The sequence below is a fragment of the Bactrocera dorsalis genome, chromosome 5 (assembly GCF_023373825.1).
Source record: "Bactrocera dorsalis isolate Fly_Bdor chromosome 5, ASM2337382v1, whole genome shotgun sequence".
NCBI lineage: Eukaryota > Metazoa > Arthropoda > Insecta > Diptera > Tephritidae > Bactrocera > Bactrocera dorsalis.
Window position 1 is genome coordinate 38,844,662 of NC_064307.1, and position 21,414 is coordinate 38,866,075.

Here is a 21,414-nt window from a genome sequence, read left to right on the forward strand (position 1 = left end):
TTCTTTATAGCTAAAATTTTGTTAATTCTTCATGTAAAGCTTCTTAAATTTATGTAAGTGTATATGTATTATTTTTATTTTTTATTTTTAGCAGTTTATTTTTATATATTTTTCTTCATTTTGCATAGCTTTTAAAATTTTCATTTTGTGTTGCTCTTCAAGTTTCGCAGAAAAAATGGATGGATAATTTATTTGCTTATTTTTCGTTTTTGTTATTTGCTTAAAAAATTTTCTTTAACTAACAAATTCGCAGTAAGAATATAATTCATCCATGTAAAAATGTTGCGCCCTTTCGCCCTTAAAGATAGATTTTCTTAACACTTGTAGTTTTTTTACAGTTTTTTTTTGGGAGTTTTCATTCCATTATATATTTGTTTTAACTACGCGCGTAATATTTTAGAGTGTATATTAGGGTGGGTTAAAAAAAGAACATTTTTTTCACTTTGTACGCTGAATAATAGGTTCTTAGGCAACTCTGCCAAAATGTTTACGAGGAAGAGCGCTTAATTGCAACGGGAAGGTTCTACGCCTTAAAAATGACGCCTTTTTTTTCCTTTCAAGTGTGATCTCCTAATTGTAACGGGAGGGTCCTTCGGCTTAAAGTTGTGTACTTTTTTACTTATTTTCAGCTAGAAAACTTCAGAGTTTTCTGCAGAGTAGTAAATTTCCAACGAAACTGTGAATTTTTCATTTTAAAAGGATTTTTTTTCATTGAGTTAAAAAATTCATCAGAAAAAAATTTGTCTTGAAGAAGTCAAACTTCAACCGTCAATATCTTCTGAACTGTTAGGTTTACGAAAAAATCGTAAGAGACGATTTTGTAGAACACTAAATTCCCTACAAAATCTATGAAATGAGATATTTTTTCAATTAGTTGAAAGCGTGATATAAATTTTTCTAAGTGATGGTAAGAAAAAAATGGAAGTTTAGAAAAAAAAATAGAAACATAGAAAAAAATAGAAACATAGAAAAAATAGAAACATAGAAAAAATAAAAACAAAGAAAAAAAGATCATAGAAAAAATAGAAACATAGAAAAATAGAAACATAGAAAAAATAAAAACATAGAAAAAAGGAACATAGAAAAAACATTGAAAAAACATTGAAAAAAAAGAAACATAGAAAAATTAGAAACATAGAAAAAATTGAAACATAGAAAAAGATAGAAACATAAAAAAATTAGAGACGAGAAAAAATAAAAACATAGAAAAATAGAAACATAGAAACATAGAAAAAAAGAAACATAGAAAAAAAGAAACATGGAAAAATTAGAAACACAGAAAAAAACAGAAATGTAGAATAGAAACCGTTACAACTAAGAGCTCATATTTGGCGAAATCTTCAAAGGGTTGCTTAAGCACATATTTTTCAATATACCAAACACACAAAAATGTGATTTTTTTGACCCACCCTAATGTATATGTAAACTATATGCTTTTATTTTTCCATAAATATTATGAAATTAGCGAAGAACTGAGGAAAGACCTGCTAATATCAAAAAGTGTACACCTAAATACGAGTTTTACATACATATGTATGTATGATTGAAAATAATGAAAGCATAATGACACAGGATAAAGAAAATACCAAACGGCATAAATTAATGTGCAGACGAATAGCTAGATATTAATTAACGGTTTCACAAATGAAGCAGAAATTACGCTAAATAATTGACGGCATTTTATTCTTACAGAAAATGAAACAAAAAAGTAGTTTTTGGAAGACTTTGGTCGTAAGTATGGGACAACTACTGCTATATAAATAAGTATATATATGTATACTATGAAAAAAAAAGTCGAAAGGCTACGGGTTATAGCTATAACTATATTATATGCATGTAAGGGTACTATAGCTATGTTTATATATTGTGTGCTTATGAGGAAGGGTCTGTTAGTATAATACGTTTACATGTAACTTTATTTTATTGATATATAAATGAATTGCTCATTAAATGCTATATAATCGCTCACTACTAATACAACTACAGATGGTATATATAATATACTATATATGTAAATATTTATATTAATATTTTTATGTGTGTATGCTAAACAGTTGGCAATGTATTTAACGTCGTTGTTGCGGGACTAGTGTGTGAATCAAGGTTATGGGCTACATCGCACTTATATCGTATATACTTGTATATACGAGTATAAATATGTACATATGGCTAAATATTGCACGCATGTCCAGGCTGTATTAATTTGTGTTTTAAGTTTTTACGCTGAGTACGCTTTGTGAGGTGCTAAAGACGCTGTACTCTATTGAAGTGTGTCTGTAAATTTTTATTTTTGACTGTATATTAAGGTATATTCAATGCAAGTGTGTATGTGTACGACAATTTTCTAGCATTTGTTGCAAACTGAGCAGTTTTTGATGGTCGCAAAATTTAAATTAATTAAGTGCGTGTACAATATTTTCTTATATAATAGACTACAGTGTTTTAGAGTTGGCAACACTTTGCGGAATAATTTATAGACTGTATGTAGAATGTTCGATTTTTGTTAAGGAATTTTGTTAAATTTATGCTTTTTTTCATAGCTACAATGCTTTATTAGGCATACAGTACAATCAAGTGTAGATTGGCCATCTTTGATGTCTACAAACTAAAACTTTGGCTAATTAAGCTGCATATTGGTAGGAATTTTACTGAAAATTATCAATGAACAAGAATTTTAATTTTAAAGTTTTTGGATACATTAAGAGGGTATTCTTGCCCTTAAATAAAAAAAATCAGTTTGAAAAATAAAAAAAAAACGATTTTTTTTTTAAATTAATAATTTTTAACTTTTGAAGTATATCTCTACCTAAGGATTTTTTCAAAATTAATAAATAATAAAAAATATTTTTTTTCGGAGATAAAGCCACATGCCCGACATCCGAACTGGTGCTGCCGAAAATAAACCTTTAAACGCTTTTTTCTCGAAACAATATTTTTCGAAACGATACCCAGGATTGTTCAGGTTCTACGGAACCGGTTTAATTGAAATTTTTAGAAAGTTTTTATTTTTGAATAGATTTGTCTATGGCTGAAACTATAAAAGGAACCGGTTTACCTGAAATTTTTAGAGAGTCTTTCTTATAGACTTCTCTATACCCTTCACACATTCATTTTTTATAACATGAAATATATAAAAACTGTCTCTATCTCGATTTTTACCGATCAATTATATGACAGCTATATGCTATAGTTGTCCGATCTCAATAATTTCTTCAGAGATGAAATCAATGCTTTGGATAATAATCTATACCGCATTTCATGAAGATACCTTGACAAATAAAAAAGTTTTCTATACAACAACTTGAGTTTAACCGGTCAGTTTGTATGGCAGCTATACGATTTAGTGACCCGATCTTAACATTTTCTTTACATATCGTACCGTTGACTTGGAAAATACTTCGTGTAAAATTTCGAAAAAAAAACTTCTCAAATAAAAAAGTTTTCCATACAAGGACTTGAGTTTGATTCTTCAGTTTGTGTGACAGCTATATGATAAAGTGGTCCAATCTGAACAGTTCCTTTGGATATATGAGCGTTATCTTGGATAATAATCCATATCGATTTTCGTGAAGGTAGCTTATCAAATAAAAAATTTTTTCATACAAGGACTTGAGTTTGATTCTTCAGTTTGTATGACCGCTATATGTAATAGTGAACCAATCTCAGCAATTTCTTCGCATATTGTAGCGCTACCTTGGGCAATACTTCGTGTCAAATTTAGAAACAATACCTTTTCAAATAAAAATTTTTTTCATATAAGGACTTGAGTATGATCGCTCAGTTTGTGTGACAGCTATATGATATAGTGGTCCAATCTGAACCACTTCTTTTGATATTTTATCGATACGTTAGATAGTAAATAATCTATGTTGACTTGTCAAGTAAATAATTTTCAGAAGTTTTCAAGAACTTGAGTTCAACTGGCCAGTTCATATAGCAGCTATGTTCCATAGTAGTCCGATATCCAAAGTTATGACAAATTAGCAGCTTGTTAAGGAGAAAACGACATGTGCAAAATATCAGATCGATAGCTCAAAAATGGAGGGACTAGTTCGCGTGTATACAGACGGACTTGTTTAAGTCGACTCAACTGTTTTTATATATATATTCTAAAAGGTTCCAAACGTTTCCTTCGAGATATTACGATCTTCGTGCAAACCTTTTATTTTACTCTCTTTAGGGTAAGTATAATAAAAATCAAACTGTGAGTTCGTAAAAAATATAAAGAATTTATTTTTTAATGTATAACATTGATTTTCTAATTGTTTCAACGAGATTTGGTAGCATGCTGTAATCCAATGGGATCTAGCGAAAAAACGTATATCGAAAAGTACTAAGAAAAGATAATTTCATTTGATAAATCAAAATGCAACTTTGCTATCATATTCTCACTAAAATTTGCAAGAAAACTACGCTATATAAATTAATTCGATTAAAAATTTTTTACTTCAATCAAAGTTTCAAATCATTTCATCTTAACTTTTTATAAATGTTGCAACAAACAAATTGTAGTTATATGATAAAGGAACTAATAGGTATTCGAATATCAATAGTCAAATGAATTTCAGAATTTTTTATGTTAAATACTGTGTATATTGTATATTGTAGGTTATGTATGTATTTATGTGTGAACAGTTTTACTATGAGATCAATTCATTTGGTGTTATTAAAGTAAAACATTCTTAAATGACTATAGCTATAAAGCTGTCGACTTTAGTGATTATATAAATGACTGTTTACAACCGCAACTTCTAGAAGATCAAAGTTCTACTTCGGTAACTGCATTTTTAAATTTTATTACTAGCCTAAGACGACTTTTCGAGTGAAATAACGAACCAACAATCAATCACAAAAGCCAACAAACAAGCGAACGAACGAACGAACGAACAACGGCTACCAACGAGTATATTCCTACGACTATTATCAACTTGGTTTATGGGTTTACAAACGTACGAGTATATAAACTACTAGATACGGACTAACTGCTGAACAGCTACGAATAGTTACGTAAATTGTGGGCTTAAAATTTTCTACTACTTCGAGCATATACGAGTACGCTCTAAGGATGTATGTGTTTTTAAGACGGCGCTAAGCTAACGGTCGAGAGTTCGATTAGCATCGATTGGATAGAGCACTTGAATTTGTGCCTCGCTTGATTGGTAGGCTCAGACTTCTATTTTCGTTTTTTTTCGATCTGGTTGCGCGGATTGGATTGGTCTTAAGCTGGTATTTTCGGTTTGCTGGCTGGTGGCTGGTAGCGGTAACGTATGCTAGGCAAATTCCAGCATTTGACTAAGTATCAGCGTTTCGGGCTAGACGTCTGATTAAAAGTTAATATTTCCTAAAAATTGTGACTTAATTGCAGCTGTACGAGTTAGCGCCGTTGCCAAAGGCAGAGTTAAGGCCGCCTGATGTTGATAGCCTGCGGCAGGTTGCGTATTAACGGTGTTGCCGCTACCATTGCCGGGCCTACGACCACCAGTTTGGGCCGCAGTACTACAGGTACCAAAACTTCTACCGATTCCACATATTGTTAAGCCTATAACAAAGCGAAACAAAAAAGTACACAAGTCAAAAGTGTGTGCATGTGTGGCATTTGAAACCAAAATGTGAAAAAATTGTGTTATCTTAGTATAGTTTCATACAAATATATGTAGACTACCGAAAATAATAACAAAATTACTGCTGAAATAAAAAGAGATTTGTCGAAAAATGGAAAACTAAAAAGAATTGGTGAGTGTAGGGACATTGTAATGAAATCTATATCTATGGTAAATATATATTCTGACAATGTGTAGGACAACTCATTCCCGTGAACTTAATTAGCCTAGAAAAAGTTGGGAAGGAACATTTAATATTTTCGCAATTTTTGAAGCTCCATGGTGTTGGTAAAGCTTTGTACTATTAAAAAAGCAATGAAGACGAGGCATATTTTTAAATGTTGGCAAAAATTTATATTAAATACCGATAAATCCTGCACTAAAACTAGAATACTCTTCAAAAATATAAAATATTCCTTAGAATAACTTTGATCGGTCAGCTTGTATGGCATCTGCATTCTATGGTGGTGCGATCTCAACAATTTATTCACAGATTTCATCGTTGCCTTAGACCTAATCTAACCTTTTTCAAATTTTCTAAAGATATTTCGTCAAATAAGAAAGTTTTCCATACAAGAACTTAATTTTTAAGTTTCGTTATGTATGACAGCTATATGCTATGTAGTCCGATATCGGCGGTTCTGACAAATTAGCAGCGTATTGGGGAGACAAATTTCATAACAAAATAACCTCAAAAGCTGGTAGACTAGTTTGTGTATATACAGATGGACGAAGAGACGGACATGGCTACATCTCTAGGGAGTGGCCTGAAACGATTTTTTACATGTGGCTCAAGCAGCTCAAGACTTCCTGTTTTTGACCAACTATCCTAAGCCTAAGAACATCCGTTTGAAGGTGAGCTAAATTAAGAAGGCGAAACATCCCCTACAGGGTTGTGGGCTGGGTTTGGGACCCGCCGCATAAAAAAAAATACCATTGAAAAAGCATAAACAGCCTCTGAAGAGTGACTCCCCTTTTGATAACGATCATGACAAGCGAAATAAGGATTACGATTTAAGGGCATACACCTGGAATGTCCGGTCCCTTAATTGGGAAGGTGCCGCTGCGCAGCTGGTTGATGTCCTCATTAGAGTGAAGGCTGACTTCACCGCCGTCCAAGAAATGCGATGGACGGGACAAGGACTGAGACGAGTAGGTCCTTGTGGAATTTACTACAGTGGCCATATAAAGGAGCGCAAATTTGGTGTGTGATTCGTGGGTGGAGAGAAACTTCGTCGCCGAGTACTGTCATTCACCCCGGTGGATTAACGACTAACCATAATCCGCATCAAAGCGAAGTGCTTTAACACATCGCTGATCTGCGCCCAGCGCATCAGCTTCTTCGTAGAATATGGTAGAACGAAGCATGCCTGACGATTAGATTTTAAGACTGTTCTGCCCAATCCACAAAAAGCGGGATCCCATAATCAGCGTCAACTGCCGTGGGAAAAGCCTCCTCAACATCGTATATAAGGATATATCGAGGGTACTGTGTTGAACTTATAGGTGTGGCTTCAGACCCATGAAATCAGCAACTGACGACCACACCACAGTCTAATTCCGAACGAGAATACTGAGTGGACACGAAAGGTTTAGAACCGTAGTTCGCTAAAAACCACACTCGGTGGTAAGACATTGACAGCAGATTAGGTGTCAATAAGTTCTTGTAATAAAGCAACCTTAAAGTTTTTTTTTTCTCTTATACGAACTACTTAAATCGGTAGCTCCGTGAGAGAGATATGAGTTGGGAGTAGGTTAGGTTTAGCGCTTTAAAGTTCCGCACTCCGACTTTTGATGCTTCTCGCTACTACAAAATTATTATTTTTAAGAGCTACCCACTTCAGTGCGAAAAATAAAACATCATGGAGGTAATTATATCTTTTTATAAATCTGGTGGCACTGGCTTATTTATCAAGCTTATTATGGTAGTTCTTGTTGTTAACATAATATGGTGGATCCATCTTAAATCAATATATGAATACGGATTTAAATTACCCAAATAAAATAAAAAGTATTAAGAATAGTCCCTGCAATTACTGTTTCCCAATAGATTCCAATATCCACTTCCGTTATTTTTTAAAAACAAAGTTCTTTTCTTAATTTGCCATTAAAATGATTCTCTTTTTATATTTTTATTCCATTGTAAATCAACATTGCAATATTATCTTTAGGCCTTAATGAATTTAGATAAAAAATTGAATATTCGACGTCGACGTAAACTGGTATGTATGTATGTATATAAAAATAGATATACATATTTAGCGAGATATATTTTATAGTGTGAAGATTGTTTTACTTTTTTTTCGATTTATCTAGTACATACCTAGTTTATAACTAGTATATACATATTTATTTGTGTAACCATTAGCTTGGGCATTAACTTATTTTTCCAATTGAAAAAAAAAAAATCCTATAAATATAATCGTTTAAGCCGAGAGAGAGAGAGAGAAAAAAGCATTTTCCAATTGTACCAAATGACTCCGTGCTAATAGCTCCACTTCTTGCGGAAGTAAGTGTCTGTTATTTCAATTGTAACGGTATAACTGTTGTTAAGTGCGATAAGCGGCACATATACTTTGGTCTAGCGCTTTATGTTGTCGTTGTTGCCGTCGGCGTCGTCATCGTCATATAATCGCCGATGAGTATGCGGTTATCGGGCACCACCCCCATTACACCAGCTTTGCGACCGAAAGCGTACCATTGAGTGAGCAGATGCGTCACCAAGGATTGATAATGCAAGTGACCGTTCGGTAATGCGAGGTTGCAGAAGCGAAGCGCATTCGTTAAACGTATATAAAAATGAAATGAAAAGAAATAAAAAGAAAATTTCAATTAAAAACCAAATTAAAAATAAAATTAATAATTTTGAATAATACAAAAATGCTAAGAAATAAAAATAATGGTCCAAAGTGTAGGCGATCAATGCAAAATAATACGTTAGTTTAGTGGCAGTAAAAGGTCCATGAGTCGTGACAAATATTTACGAGTATTAGGAGTTGGTTCACACAGAAGTTTATATGAAATTATTTGTACGATTTAAGGCTGAAATTTTTTACTCGACGTCAAGCAAATTTTATTATTTATTTTTACAAAATTTATGTCCATCTCAGCATATGTATATGCCTTTGACTCAAGAGTTGCAGCTATAGAACTTTCAATGCTGGTCTAAATATGCATATAACGGTTTAATATGTGTATTTCTATTTTCATTTAAAAGTGCTTCTGATGATGCGATATTTTGTTATCATCAGTATATGTTAATCACAATGTTTGTGGAGACTATGGTTTCAGCAAATGAGAAATAACTTAACCTTCAGTGGTAGGGTTGATCTAAAATCGATAGTTCTCACTGAAACAGGTATTTGTTTTTTCTGTAGAGCATAAAAACTTAAAAGTGGATCATCACATCATATGTAGATCGACGAGCATCTCCGATAATTGTGACTAGTCCAGATATTTCGATCTCAGTCTGACAAACGCCGGGCAATATAGGAGTGAGTGACAAGAGAATTCATTCCTTCTACCCCCATACAGCTTTGCCAAAGAGCGTCTAACAAAATTACTAGCCTCACTGTTTTGATTTTGGTGAATATTTTGTGTATAAAACGCGTTCTTGTTTGACTCGTCCCGCACATGCTTGGTTGAGCGGCTCCCGATCCCACATTCATTTAGAGTATTATAACTGGCCATGAGACATGGGTTTATAAGTGTGACACGCAAACAAGTCAACAATCATCGGAATGGATGGAAAAAAATGAGTCGGAACCAAAAAAACCAGGCCAAAGCCGCTCAAAAATCAAGCGTGAGAACATCCATCGAAAACGACAGGAATTGTGGAAAAACAAGTCATGGATTTTACACCACCATAATGCACCAAAATTGCCAAAAGTGCAATGATTCACCATTAATCAAACAACATATTCACCAGATTTGGATATGGGTGATTTTTTCCCTCAAAAAGGAAATTGCCGCTCCGTGGAACCGGTTTTCAGATTAAAAAAAAAAATAAGAAAGAGATAAACCTCGAAAGGGAGTTGAAGGTCTTCAAAAAAAGTGCATATGAAAAGTGTTTCTAGAACTAGAAACATCGTTGGCAAAAGTGTATTATATATACATATTTCATAATGCAAATAAAATGAAAATACTTTTCTTACTGATTATAGGAGAGCGGTACAATAAGTACTTGGCATACCAAAGAAAAAAGAAAAAATTAAAAAAAAATTTTATTCATTTCTCAACTGCTCCAACTTCTTTGACGCTCTAAAAAAGTACGTTTTCTAGAGGTGTACAAAGTAGGGCTCTTTGTCGGCGATCACTTGACTCCAATTACTGTCCGAGAAAGACCTTTTCAAGCTACGAAACAAAACAAGTCCGACACAATTATGGAACGTACGGGACCTACCATGGTCATATTTTTCTCATCCAAAGGGCGTTGGACCCACTGACTGATACCGCACATCAACTCGTGGATAGACAGACGACATGTGGACCTAGGCTTTTATCTGACCAAAATACTTAGTGGACATGGGTGCTTTAGAAGTTACTTTTTCAGATTCCACAATGACATTAGTCCGAACTGTCCGACATGTACAGAGCATATAGAAGACTCTGAGCATGTATTATTTTATTGCCCTCGATTTTCAAATACAAGGGAAATACTAAAAACCACACTCGGTCGTAGTTTTACGATCGATAATTTAACGACACTAATGTGTTAGTCGACTGATAATTGGAAAGCTGTCAGCGTAGCGTCAGCATCCATAATGACAAAATTGAGACTTTTTGAACAAGCTAGGCGTCCGTCAGACCGCAAAATAGAGGAGCCTTAAATGTCCTGTCCCTCCCACGAAGTAATACCTAATCGGTCGTTCCGTGGGAGAGATATGAGTTGGGAGTAGGTTAGCTTTAGCGGATTAAAGTTCCGCACTCCGGCTTTCGATGCTTCCTCCTACTATAATAAAAGGCCATATTTCCGACCGATAAAACAGTTTTTCGATTAGGCGGAATTTTTTTCATCGCTTGATACTAAGCAATTATCGGATGACTTCGTATGGGTCATAGTTTTTAGTTTTTGTGTAACTAAACTCCTAAAAAGGCCTTGTGTTCTGTGATGAGTTCCGGTACTACTGTGGAGATATTTAAGCTTAGAACTGTGTATGTTAATAATTTAAAAAATATTCATTATTCCTGAATCGACACATTTTATTGGCAAAACTATTTTTCATTCAACTTTATTACGAAAATCACGTTCTGTAAAAAACATGATTCGCGTGCTTTGCTCTACTTATGGTCAACATAATTGGTCTACTGAGCACACTATTCGCAAAACCATTACTTATCGTGAGACCCAGCATTCATTAGTAGATAGTACTTGACCGAATAGATCACGTCCAGCACGCAGTGAAGAAAATAAAGCAGCCGTAGCGGAGAATGTACACTAAGACCGAAGAGAGGCGATTCGGTGCCGTTCGCACCAACTCGGGCTGACGTATGGAAAGGAGGCCTTAAATTGAAAGCGTATAAAACAAAGCTTGTGCAAGAACTGAAATCGCTTCTCAAGCGAAATCGCTTCGTTCTATGAGGTCTTGAAAAGTTTCAAGAAGATGCGACGTTGTCGAGCCAAGTAAAACTGTCGTATTTGGGACTAAGAGCAACCTAAGGAGATGGTTTGGTGTGATTTGTGGGTCGGTGGAAACATTGATCCATATTTCTTCTTCAAAAATTATGCCGCTGAAAACGTAACCGTCAATGGCGACCGTTATCGCGCCATGATAACTAACTATGTGATCCCTGAAATCGAAGCTCTTGATCTCAGCGATACTTGATTTCAGTAAGACGGCGCTATTTCCCACACATACAATCAATCAATGGATTTATTGAGAGAATGTTTCGGTGAGCAGATAATTTCACGTTTTGGGCCGGTCGATTGGCCAACAAGATCGTATGATATCACACGGTTAGACTTTTTCCTTTGGGGATATGTAAAGTCTAAAGTCTATGCGGACAATCGCGCCTCGATTCAGACCTTGGAGCAAAGCATTACGCTTGTTATTCGCCAATTACCAGTCGAAACGAACGAACGAGCCATCAATATTGGTTTTAATGGATGGATAATCTTAAACGTAACGCTGACAACAATTAAGGGATATAATCTTCAAAAACTAATGCCAAGGAATAACTCATGGAATGTTCATAAACATTCTTCAGTATATTTGAAGTTTCTCTGTTTTTTTGTAAAAAAGTAGGGAGCCTCGAAATGGATAACTCTATGTTAAGAATAGGGATACTTCTACGTAATTTATTGATTGACATATTCGACATAAAATATGCTATAATAATTTTTTAATCGGTTTTAAAGATTTTCTGCATTAAACTCGAGTATATCCAATATTATATGCTTTTATATGCTATAGCGATGCTATATCAGCAGTTTCGACAAATGACTAACTTCTTGTTGGTAGAGGAACATATTCGAAATATTGAATCGATAACTCAAAGACTGAAGAGTGGATTCACGTATATACAGATGGACATATTCGTAGACTGAGCATTTATGTCATATTTTATAGGTCTCCAACATCTCCTTTTAGATGTCAGAAAGTTCGTGGGAAACCTAATATGTTAAATACTGGCAAATAGCTAACAAATATAATATTTCGTAGAGTTCTAGGCACCATAGTACTAAAGTAGAGATACAAATAGTTCTGTAAACGCGAGGCTAGCCACCGACACCTGTGTGTATAATACATATATAGAGTCTGTATAGCCTTTCAACACAATAGTAGTTTTATCAGCCACTGCTTGGCCTTTATGCTTCTTCTGAAAGTGTTCAGCATTAAAATAAAAGGCACATTTCAAAATAAAATTAAACTCGAATAATAAATGTGGCACGAAAGAAGTTTTGGGAATTATATGCGCAAATATGCTCACATATTCACACATTCATATGCGCGGATGTAACTAGTTTCTGGCTGTGTATTTGAGGTTAGGGCAGGGAGTACAAGTTGAGAGTAAGGTAATAGTAAAGTTATCATTATGTATAGTACTCAAGTATGCCACATTTGTGTGCTTGTTAAAATATTGGTATGCGAATGCAGTAAGTGTATGTGTGTGTAACGTTCTTGTAGTAGTTGAAAGTTCGTATCATAAATGCTCGTGTGGCTGTGTATCTGTCTGTGTGTGTGTGTGTGCAGTTTTTGCGATTTTAAAGTCGTAAGCTTGTACTCACCAGCAGGGTAAGGCAAACCGAAGCTTGGATATCCCGAATAACCACGTCCAGCTGCATAGGCTGCATAGGCGGCTGCCGGAAATCCTGTTAAAATGAAGAACAAAATGAATTATGCAACATTGTTTGAGCGAAGGCAAGCAAATATGCGCTTATAAAATGTATAAGTTGAAGTTGAAATAAAGAATAAACACGACGAGTTGAAGACGAGATTATTTTGATTATTTTCTGTGTGTGTGTGTGTGTGTGTGTGTGGCATGTACTTGAAGCAGAGTAGAACAAGAGGCAATCAAAGTTTATGCAAGCAATTGAATTATCATCAAGATTTCCAGCAGATCTGCTCTCCTACACTTCTAAGATGTTTGTGGCTTTGTCGAGCACAAATTGCACAGAGCTGCGGTTGTTATGCACACATAAGCAGCAGCATTTACATATTCATAAGTATGTATTTGCATATTTAAGTTCGATTTGAAGTGAGTCTACGACAATGAAAAGCGCAACCAGCATGACATGTAGCCTGGGTATATATTTTGCATGCTGCTGATTGTGAGCGTTTTCTTCCGGCTTCCGTTTGCTGGAATATGGCATTTGCATTGCTTGGATTGTAAATAATTAACTGCATGGGAAATTAACAGTCCGGTTTTCATATGGCTCCGTATGCATGAATTCAATATGTTAAATAAGGCCTACGGTTTGTGCACACACACACTGCCCTTCATATGCGTGCCACACGTAGTTAACTGTTTATGAGTACATATATTTGTAAATGCAAAGCAAATTTAAATCAAAAGCCATCGGAAGACCAGCTGGAGACTTGAGAGCCATTTTGCTTTAATGAATGCTAGCTGGAGAATGGCTCCGGACATATTTATTAATTGTTTTCAAATATGCTTACGGAGACGCAAACGTCTGCAAATACTTTGCAAGGGCGGCGATTAAACTCCAATTACTTGGAGTCTGCAGTCAGCGGAAATTTAAATGCAGACTCTGGCTGAAGGCGTACTAATAAAGCTGATTTTGCAAAAAACCAAATCAATACATAAGAAGCATATTAACAAAAACCCCTACATATAGTACATAACGTTACCATCGACCACAACACGTGCGGAATGGGATAGATAACGATACTTGAAAAGGGAAGCAAGACGCATTTGCAGACAGAAAAAGAAAGAGGCTGAAATGCGTGATTACGAAGAGCTGGACAAGTTGACCGACAGGGGTAATGCTCGAAAATTCTATGAAAAGATGCAGCGACTAACAGAAGGTTTCAAAACCGTAGCATACTCTTGCAGAACTCACATAAGTTATATAGTGACTGATGTCTAGAGCATGCTGAAATTATGCAGGGAACACTTCCCCAGCCTGCTAAATAGCAGTGAAAGCATAACACTAGGAGATAGTGAACCCGATTTCCAGTTGACGATGGAGCGAACGTTCCATTGCCCGACCATAAAGAAGTTCGAATAGCTATTAATCGCCTGAAGAACAACACAGCGGCGGGGGCTGATGGATTGCTGGCCGAGCTATTCAAACACGGCAGAGAAGAACTGATAAGGAGCCTGGATCAGCTTTTTTGTAGAATATGGTCGGACAAAAGCGTGTTCAACAATTGGAATTTATGTGTGCGCTGCCCAATCCACAAGAAGGAAGACCCCACAATCTGCTCCAACTACCGTGGGAAAAGCATCCTCAACATCGCATATAAGGCTCTATCGAGCATACTGTGTGAAAGACTACTACGTAAAGCCAACAAACTATTACGGCCTTATTAGAGTGGTTTAGGCCTGGAAAGTCAACAAGTGACCATACCATATTGTCTTTACTACCGCTGTGTGCCATCTAGGCATGAGGCCAGCTGATAGGAATCATGTAGACTCTAGCTTCATTAATTTTCAATTTCAGTTTTCTATCTAAAATTGCTACTAGGTACTTGGAATGTTCCTTAATTGTTAACCCCATTGAGCCACGTGTGTGTACATGTCGGTATTTTGTACCGCCTTATAAAGAGTACCATGTCTGGCATGCCATGTCTATGATCCTTAAATATTGTCAATTATCAGATTGGTTGTTTCCTTTAAAATATTTTCAGAAGCTCATGAAGTGACCATAGCAGTAAAGATAGTAGAGACATACTTGTGGAACTCCTATTTGAGCTAAACTCAGCAATCTCGCTTCGTTTCATACCGAATTAATTATCCTGCAGCTAGGTACAATTTTTATCTATGCTATGATGGCTAGCTCTATCCGCGCTGCTTTTAGGCTTTTAACGATTGCAATGTTGGAGCCATTAATGAATACTCCATTTATGTCTAGAAATACGCCTAGAACATATTTCTTCTGTTGTAGAGCTCTTTCTATATTTAGGGTTAGTGGGTGCAGTGCAGTATTCGTGCAAATACACTCCGTATCGGAGTGTTGTGCTTACGATATGTCAGCCCATTGAAGCTTGCCTCTAATATAGGAGTCTACAATTTTTTCAATTGGATTCAGAGGGAATGATGTTAGACTTATTGGTCGATATTCTTTCGAAGATAGGAGAATTATTTTCTTGCCTTCGGTATGAATACGACCATCGCCTATTCTTTGTGAAGTTATGGTGCGATTTCCATACTTTTTGGCGTGATATGGCATACCACATAATGATATACCGGAAGTAGGCATGGATGTAATCCGATTCGCTCATTTTTTTCCAATATAACAAAATAATATGAAAATAATATTACTATACATATGTACCAAATTTGGTTCAAGCCTGTTAAGATATGATCTAAGGTATACGATTTCACCCAAGGGTGTACGGTTTCCTGTCCATTTTGGCATCGGCTTCTATGAGACCTTCATGTATTATATAGCATGTGGAATTTAATGCTTTTGAAGTATTCATTTTGTAGGTCATCGCATTATTAGTAGTTTTCAACAGAATCGTTTTACATATGTGGATTAAGCGTTATTGAGATTCGATTGCTCCCATTTTCGTACTACGAGAAGAGGTGCCGAAAATATTTGATTGATATAGCTTTAAATATGTATTAAACTTGTTAGGGGGCGCAGCCAAGCCCACTTTTTAAATTTTTTTGCACCTCTGATGCCCTACCGTAGTTCAATATACCGTATTGAGCTTCAGGTTATTTTGACTAGGTACTAAGGGCATATCGACATCGTAGATATTTTTGGGCTAGTGGTAGTTCGAGATAGAGTAGCGCACAGATAATTTATACAAACAACAAACATGAAAAATGTTTAATAGTCTTGAAATAATGAAAGCAAATTTTCGTTTTCTTACTTACCGTCGGGTAGTGTCCCCAGTCCCCACATGATGTTATCTGTTGTGAAGGAAGGAAATAGAAAAGAAAACACAGTTTATATTAAAAACCATACTAATTTACAGTTTCAGAATTTAAATATGAAAAACTCTAGTAGTCTTTCAAGTTTGAGAATTTGTAAAAAATATATATGTTTATAACGTTTATGTTGAGTATATAAGTTACACTGATGCTAAGACTAAGAAAAAGAAACTTCGCTTAATAAATACAGACACTATAACTATAATTTTTTGTTTTGAAATATTATGATGAAAACGCGCTACTACAAGTACATATATTGTTAACTAGTTATTAGATATGCTAATAATAAATATTGAATTCTTATATAATTATTACAAATTTGTTGCCTTTTTTATTGTATTTAAACGAGACAGTTTAAAATTTTGTTTCGTTTCAAAGGTAATATGAAATTTTGAAACAAATTAAATGCCAGCAAAAAGTCGAAAATTCCAATCAAAAGTTTGTATTGAAGTAGTTATATTTGGAGTATTGGTTTGTAGCGCGATTTTGTGGAAAAAAGACAATGTGATGATTTTTGCCAGAAGCCGGTTTGTTGGTGCCAGCTTTGGTGAAGAAGTATTAATATTCGGTTTTGGATTCCTTTATGGAAACTCAAATAAAAAACGTGTTTAGTGCGGCACCGTGTAAACGAAACACCGCTACTTTATGAATTTGTCAATTTTCAGTAGAAATAATTAATTACTATATTCATATTTGAGTAGTAGAAAATCTTTTACTCTGCATATGATCAGCGTGAGCCTCTAAAATGATGCACTAAGCACTTAGATCCATCTCTGAAAAAAATATTCTGGCAAGCTTGAACTAACATAATTTTGATTACTGGTTCTCATTAGTATTTCATAACAATAATATTGATAAAAGTCTCTTAGACTCACTTAAGTATAGTTTTAAAAAATGTTAGTGTTAGTGTTCAAAGTGTTAATCTGAATGCTATGGCTATTTAAATTTAATGTTAAATTAAGTCTATGCATACATTTAGTACATACGATCGGACAAGTACGAGTTCCAACTATAGCGTACACAGTAATATTTATTGTATTAATCGTAAAACTAGTTTGCTGTAGTAGTGCAAAGGCAAATGTTAGCGGCGCTGAAGTAATGATACTTTTTGGATAAAAAATATTTCAATTCACTTCGTCGAAGAATATTTTGAGAAAAAAAACAACAACAAAAAAATTTAATTCGGATGCGCTGAAGCTAGATGTATTCTTTACAAATACAAAAAATCCTTAATAAAAAGAAATGTGATCGTACAGTTTGTATGGCAGCTATATGTTATAGTGGTCCGATCTGAACAATTTCCACAGATATTGTACCGTTGCCTTAGGTAATAACCCAAGCCAAATTTCAGACGGATATCCTGTCAGATAAGAAAGTTTTTCATACAAGAACTTGATTCTGAACGTTCGGTTTGTATGGCAGCTATATGCTATGGTGATCGGATCTAATAAATTTCTTTGAATATTTTACCGTTGCTTTATATAATAACCTATGTAAAATTTCAGAAAGATAACTCGTCATTTAAAAAATTTTTTCATAGAAGAACTTGATTCTGGAGGTTCAGGTTGTATGGCAGCTATATGTTAAAGTGATCCGATCTGAAAATTTTTTTCGGACTTTGCACCATTACCTTAGATAATACTCCATGCCAAATTTCAGAAAGATAACTCGTGAGATAAAAAAATTTTCATACAAGAACTGGAATCTGAACGTTCAGTTTGTATGGCAGCTATATGTTAAAGTGATCTTATCTGAAAATTTTTTTCGAAATTTGCACCATTATCTTAGATAATAATCCTCGCCAAATTTCAGAAAGATATCTCGTCAGATAAGAAAGTTTTTCATACAAGAACTTGATTCTGAGCCTTCAGATTATATGGCTGCTATATGTTATAGTCGTACGAAAACGTCCGTTCTAACAAATAATCATGTTTTTGGTGAGAAAAGAACATATGCAAAATGTGAGTTCGATATCTCAGAAACTGAAGGACTAGTTACAAACTAGTTACAAATTTCCCGTCATACATATTTTATCCAGCTCAGGTTATAAGATAATCAAATTCCAAATATAACAAAATATAACATTTGCGAAACTACGACACTTCAACTTTTTCGCTAAAACTCAAAATCAACGCTTCTCACATTTGCCTCTGCACTCTACACATTTCATTACAGACTACATCGTGAAGCTAAATTAATAATTTTCTATGATAATCGTTGACTTAAAACTATGCCAGCTACGGTTTTCCATTTTGTTGTTCGTATCGCTAATCGCTCGTTGCTTTCGACGCAGTTACCGCTACTCGTACGCTTTGTGGTGCGTGCCTAGTGCACGCCCAGCGTCTGTGTTGTAATTAAATGCAAATAGACGGTATATAATTATATTAAAAATTGAAAAAAGTAAAGAAAAACTTATGCTAGTGACTAGATAAATGTTGCTAAACATGGAATTACACATTGATTATAATACGAATACGTTTACGATTCTTCTATGAAGTAATACATTTTCGTTTCGCATAGCTAATTAAATATTTTGTAAATATTCATTAATGATTCGAGAGAGTTACGAAGAGACGTGAGTGTTTCACAGTTAACACTAAATGTTTTTTTTTACGCTAAAACACACACACACATACACACGCGCACGCACACAACGAAAAGTGTGGCTAACCGATGCGCTCAATACGTGTCGCACATGCATTGGCGCTGCTGAGAGCGACGCCGGCGAAGTGCGATGTCACGTATACGCCCCGTAGCCAGCACGTTGTACGCTTGTGTGGCTGCTGCTTAAAAGAACACACTACTAATTGTGATGTAAAAAAAAAAAAAAATACTAAAAAATAGAAAAAAATATTTAAAATATATAAAAAATATAAAATAACGGTAAAGCTAAATGCATCTTATGATTAAGTGAAAAAACTAAATAAACATATGGAAAATATACATATATGCTGCGAGATATTATTAAAAAACACACGCTAAGTGAGGCTACAAACTATGAAGCAAAAACCGAAAAACGGCAACGGGTGAAAACGTATAGGAAATTGCGAAATAAAATTGCAAAATAAAATGCCAGCTATAAGTCTCATACTACAAGTGAATGTTAAACGACTAGTGTGCTTCGGACAATTCCTGTACGTGGAGATAGAGATAGTGACTGCTGCTCATTTAACTCTTCATGGCGCGCACGTGCCCTTGCTGTTGGGTGCCTTCCGTAGACTGCCGCGTACCAATGCCACTGCTGGCTGGCGTTCTCGAGCAAACGCCCCTTCAGCGTTGTTGTTGTTGTGCACCACTTAATGTGCGACCACGCTGCTACGTGTCCCTAGCAATGCCCACACACGTGCCGCCGTGCATTTCCGCTCTGCCTCGGCCGCTGCCTTCACTTATGCCTTTTCAGCGCGATTGCTTTTTAAGTTATCATTTGAGGACACACGGCTCTTTTAAATTATATAACGCAATTACAATTTAATTTGGCAAACAAAGTTAAGTGGATAAATGCATGGCGTGGCAGCGCATTTGTTCCCAATCATGTTCGTGCCCAATGCTACGAAGGCGCTGCTAATGAGGCATAACTGCTTTCATGTGCGGCCGCTTATAATCAACTGCCAACTGAAGAGCGCATTTCGTTGACCAGATCACCTTATTAGTACAACTATTTATAAGCACTTAGAAAAGAGACGAAAAGTAAATAAAATAATTGACGCATTTTACAAATGCGCCTTACAAACTACATACATACGTCTTGGCATTTTTGTCAAGACTTTAATAATGTTAGCACAGCTATTTAGAGGATTACATTGAATTGGAATTTTATATAAATTTGCTAAACAAAACTAAGTATAAATGCTGTAAAATTTAAGTAACTGCTGAGTTGTTGTTATCTATGTGAAAACATACCTAGCACGCATCACTTCCCGTCTACGTATTTGGTTGTGAGTTGCTTAAAGTTAATTGATTTATAAAATTAAGTTGTGTGTGTTGCTTACGCGGCTTGCTATCTAAGCCTTTGAGTTATTTTCGTAATTTTGTCCCGATTTTGCTTACTACGTACTTGGTAATGTATGTTGGCATCAATTCAAAATTTCATGTTAGCGACTGCGTTTGGCTATAGACTACAATTTACATATGTAAATTACCTCTACTCAGTGGTAATTAATTATTATAACTTAATTAAGTTTGGCGTACTTTCATTCATTTAAGTTGGCTGCTACTAAGCCCCTAATGCATGAATATTACAAACATTGGACAATACAAAGTTATCTTGTTTCTAGCTACATACTTTTTGTATGTGTGTGTGTAAAATAAATCTAGACCTAACAGTAACATTAGAACTGTTATGTAATTTTAGTATAAATTTACGGGTAAAACATTTAAGTTCACATATTTGTAATATCGACTATTTTTTGCTTTATTAATATGCCGATAATCTCTAGCTATTGTTGTTGGCTTTAGTTCTAAAACAATTTGTTGTCAAACGTGTTAACTGTTTTATCAACCCGTTATGCAAGCTTATGGTTAGATGAGTGATACACGACAGCTTGCTATGCCTAGTGATTTTGATCGTTTACCATACAAGAGCCTGACTTGAACGTTCAGTTTGTATGACCGCTATATGTTATAGTTGTCCGATCTGAACAGTTTTCTAGGATAATGTACCGCTAATTCAAAAGATTACGTGTGCTAAATTTCATGATGATATCTTGTCAAATATAAAAGTTTTCCATAGAAGAACGTGACTTTGACCGTACAGTTTGTATGACCGCTATATGCTATAGTTGTCCGATCTGAACAATTTTTTGAGAAAATGTACAATTAACTTAAAAAATTGTTCGTGCGAAATTTTGTGAAAATATCTCATCAAAAATACAAGTTTTCTGTACTAGAACTTAATTTTTATGGGCCATTTTGTATGAAAGCTATATGCTATAGTGATCGGATCTGTTAAAATTTTTCGAAGAATGTACTGCTATCTTAAGCAAGCATTCGTGGAAGGTTTTGTAGAAATATCTCTACAAATAAACATGTTTTCTGTACAAGAACTTAATTTTTATGGGTCAACTTGTATGAAAGCTATATGCTATAATAGTCCAATCTGAACATTTTCTTTGGATTATATACAGTTGTTTTAGAAGCTAAGCTGTGCTGAATTTCGCGAAGAAATCTCTTCAAATAAAAAAGTTTTCCATATAAGGACATGATTTTGATCGTTCAGTTTGTATGACAGCTATATGATATAGTGCTC

The 21,414-nt window shown here is 34.9% G+C and overlaps 1 protein-coding gene across 7 annotated transcripts in view; it reads right to left on the minus strand.

Annotated features, from left to right (window-relative positions):
* The window catches only part of LOC105225304 (RNA-binding protein Musashi homolog Rbp6), a 467,402-nt gene that overhangs the window by 14,582 nt on the left and 431,406 nt on the right, over window positions 1-21,414 (minus strand). For 5 of the 7 annotated variants that reach the window (XR_007423004.1, XM_049458420.1, XM_049458419.1 and 2 more), the window contains 2 exons: window positions 16,113-16,148; window positions 12,829-12,912 (listed from right to left, as the gene is read on the minus strand). Coding sequence is in view for 6 of the 7 variants with exons in the window: in XM_049458420.1 (XP_049314377.1) it covers window positions 12,829-12,912; window positions 16,113-16,148 (120 nt within the window). In the remaining variant the exon portion in view is untranslated. Of the gene's footprint in view, window positions 1-4,233; window positions 5,540-7,688; window positions 8,279-12,828; window positions 12,913-16,112; window positions 16,149-21,414 lie in introns of those variants that run through there. The other 2 variants (XM_049458422.1, XM_049458423.1) reach the window with 2 other exon arrangements.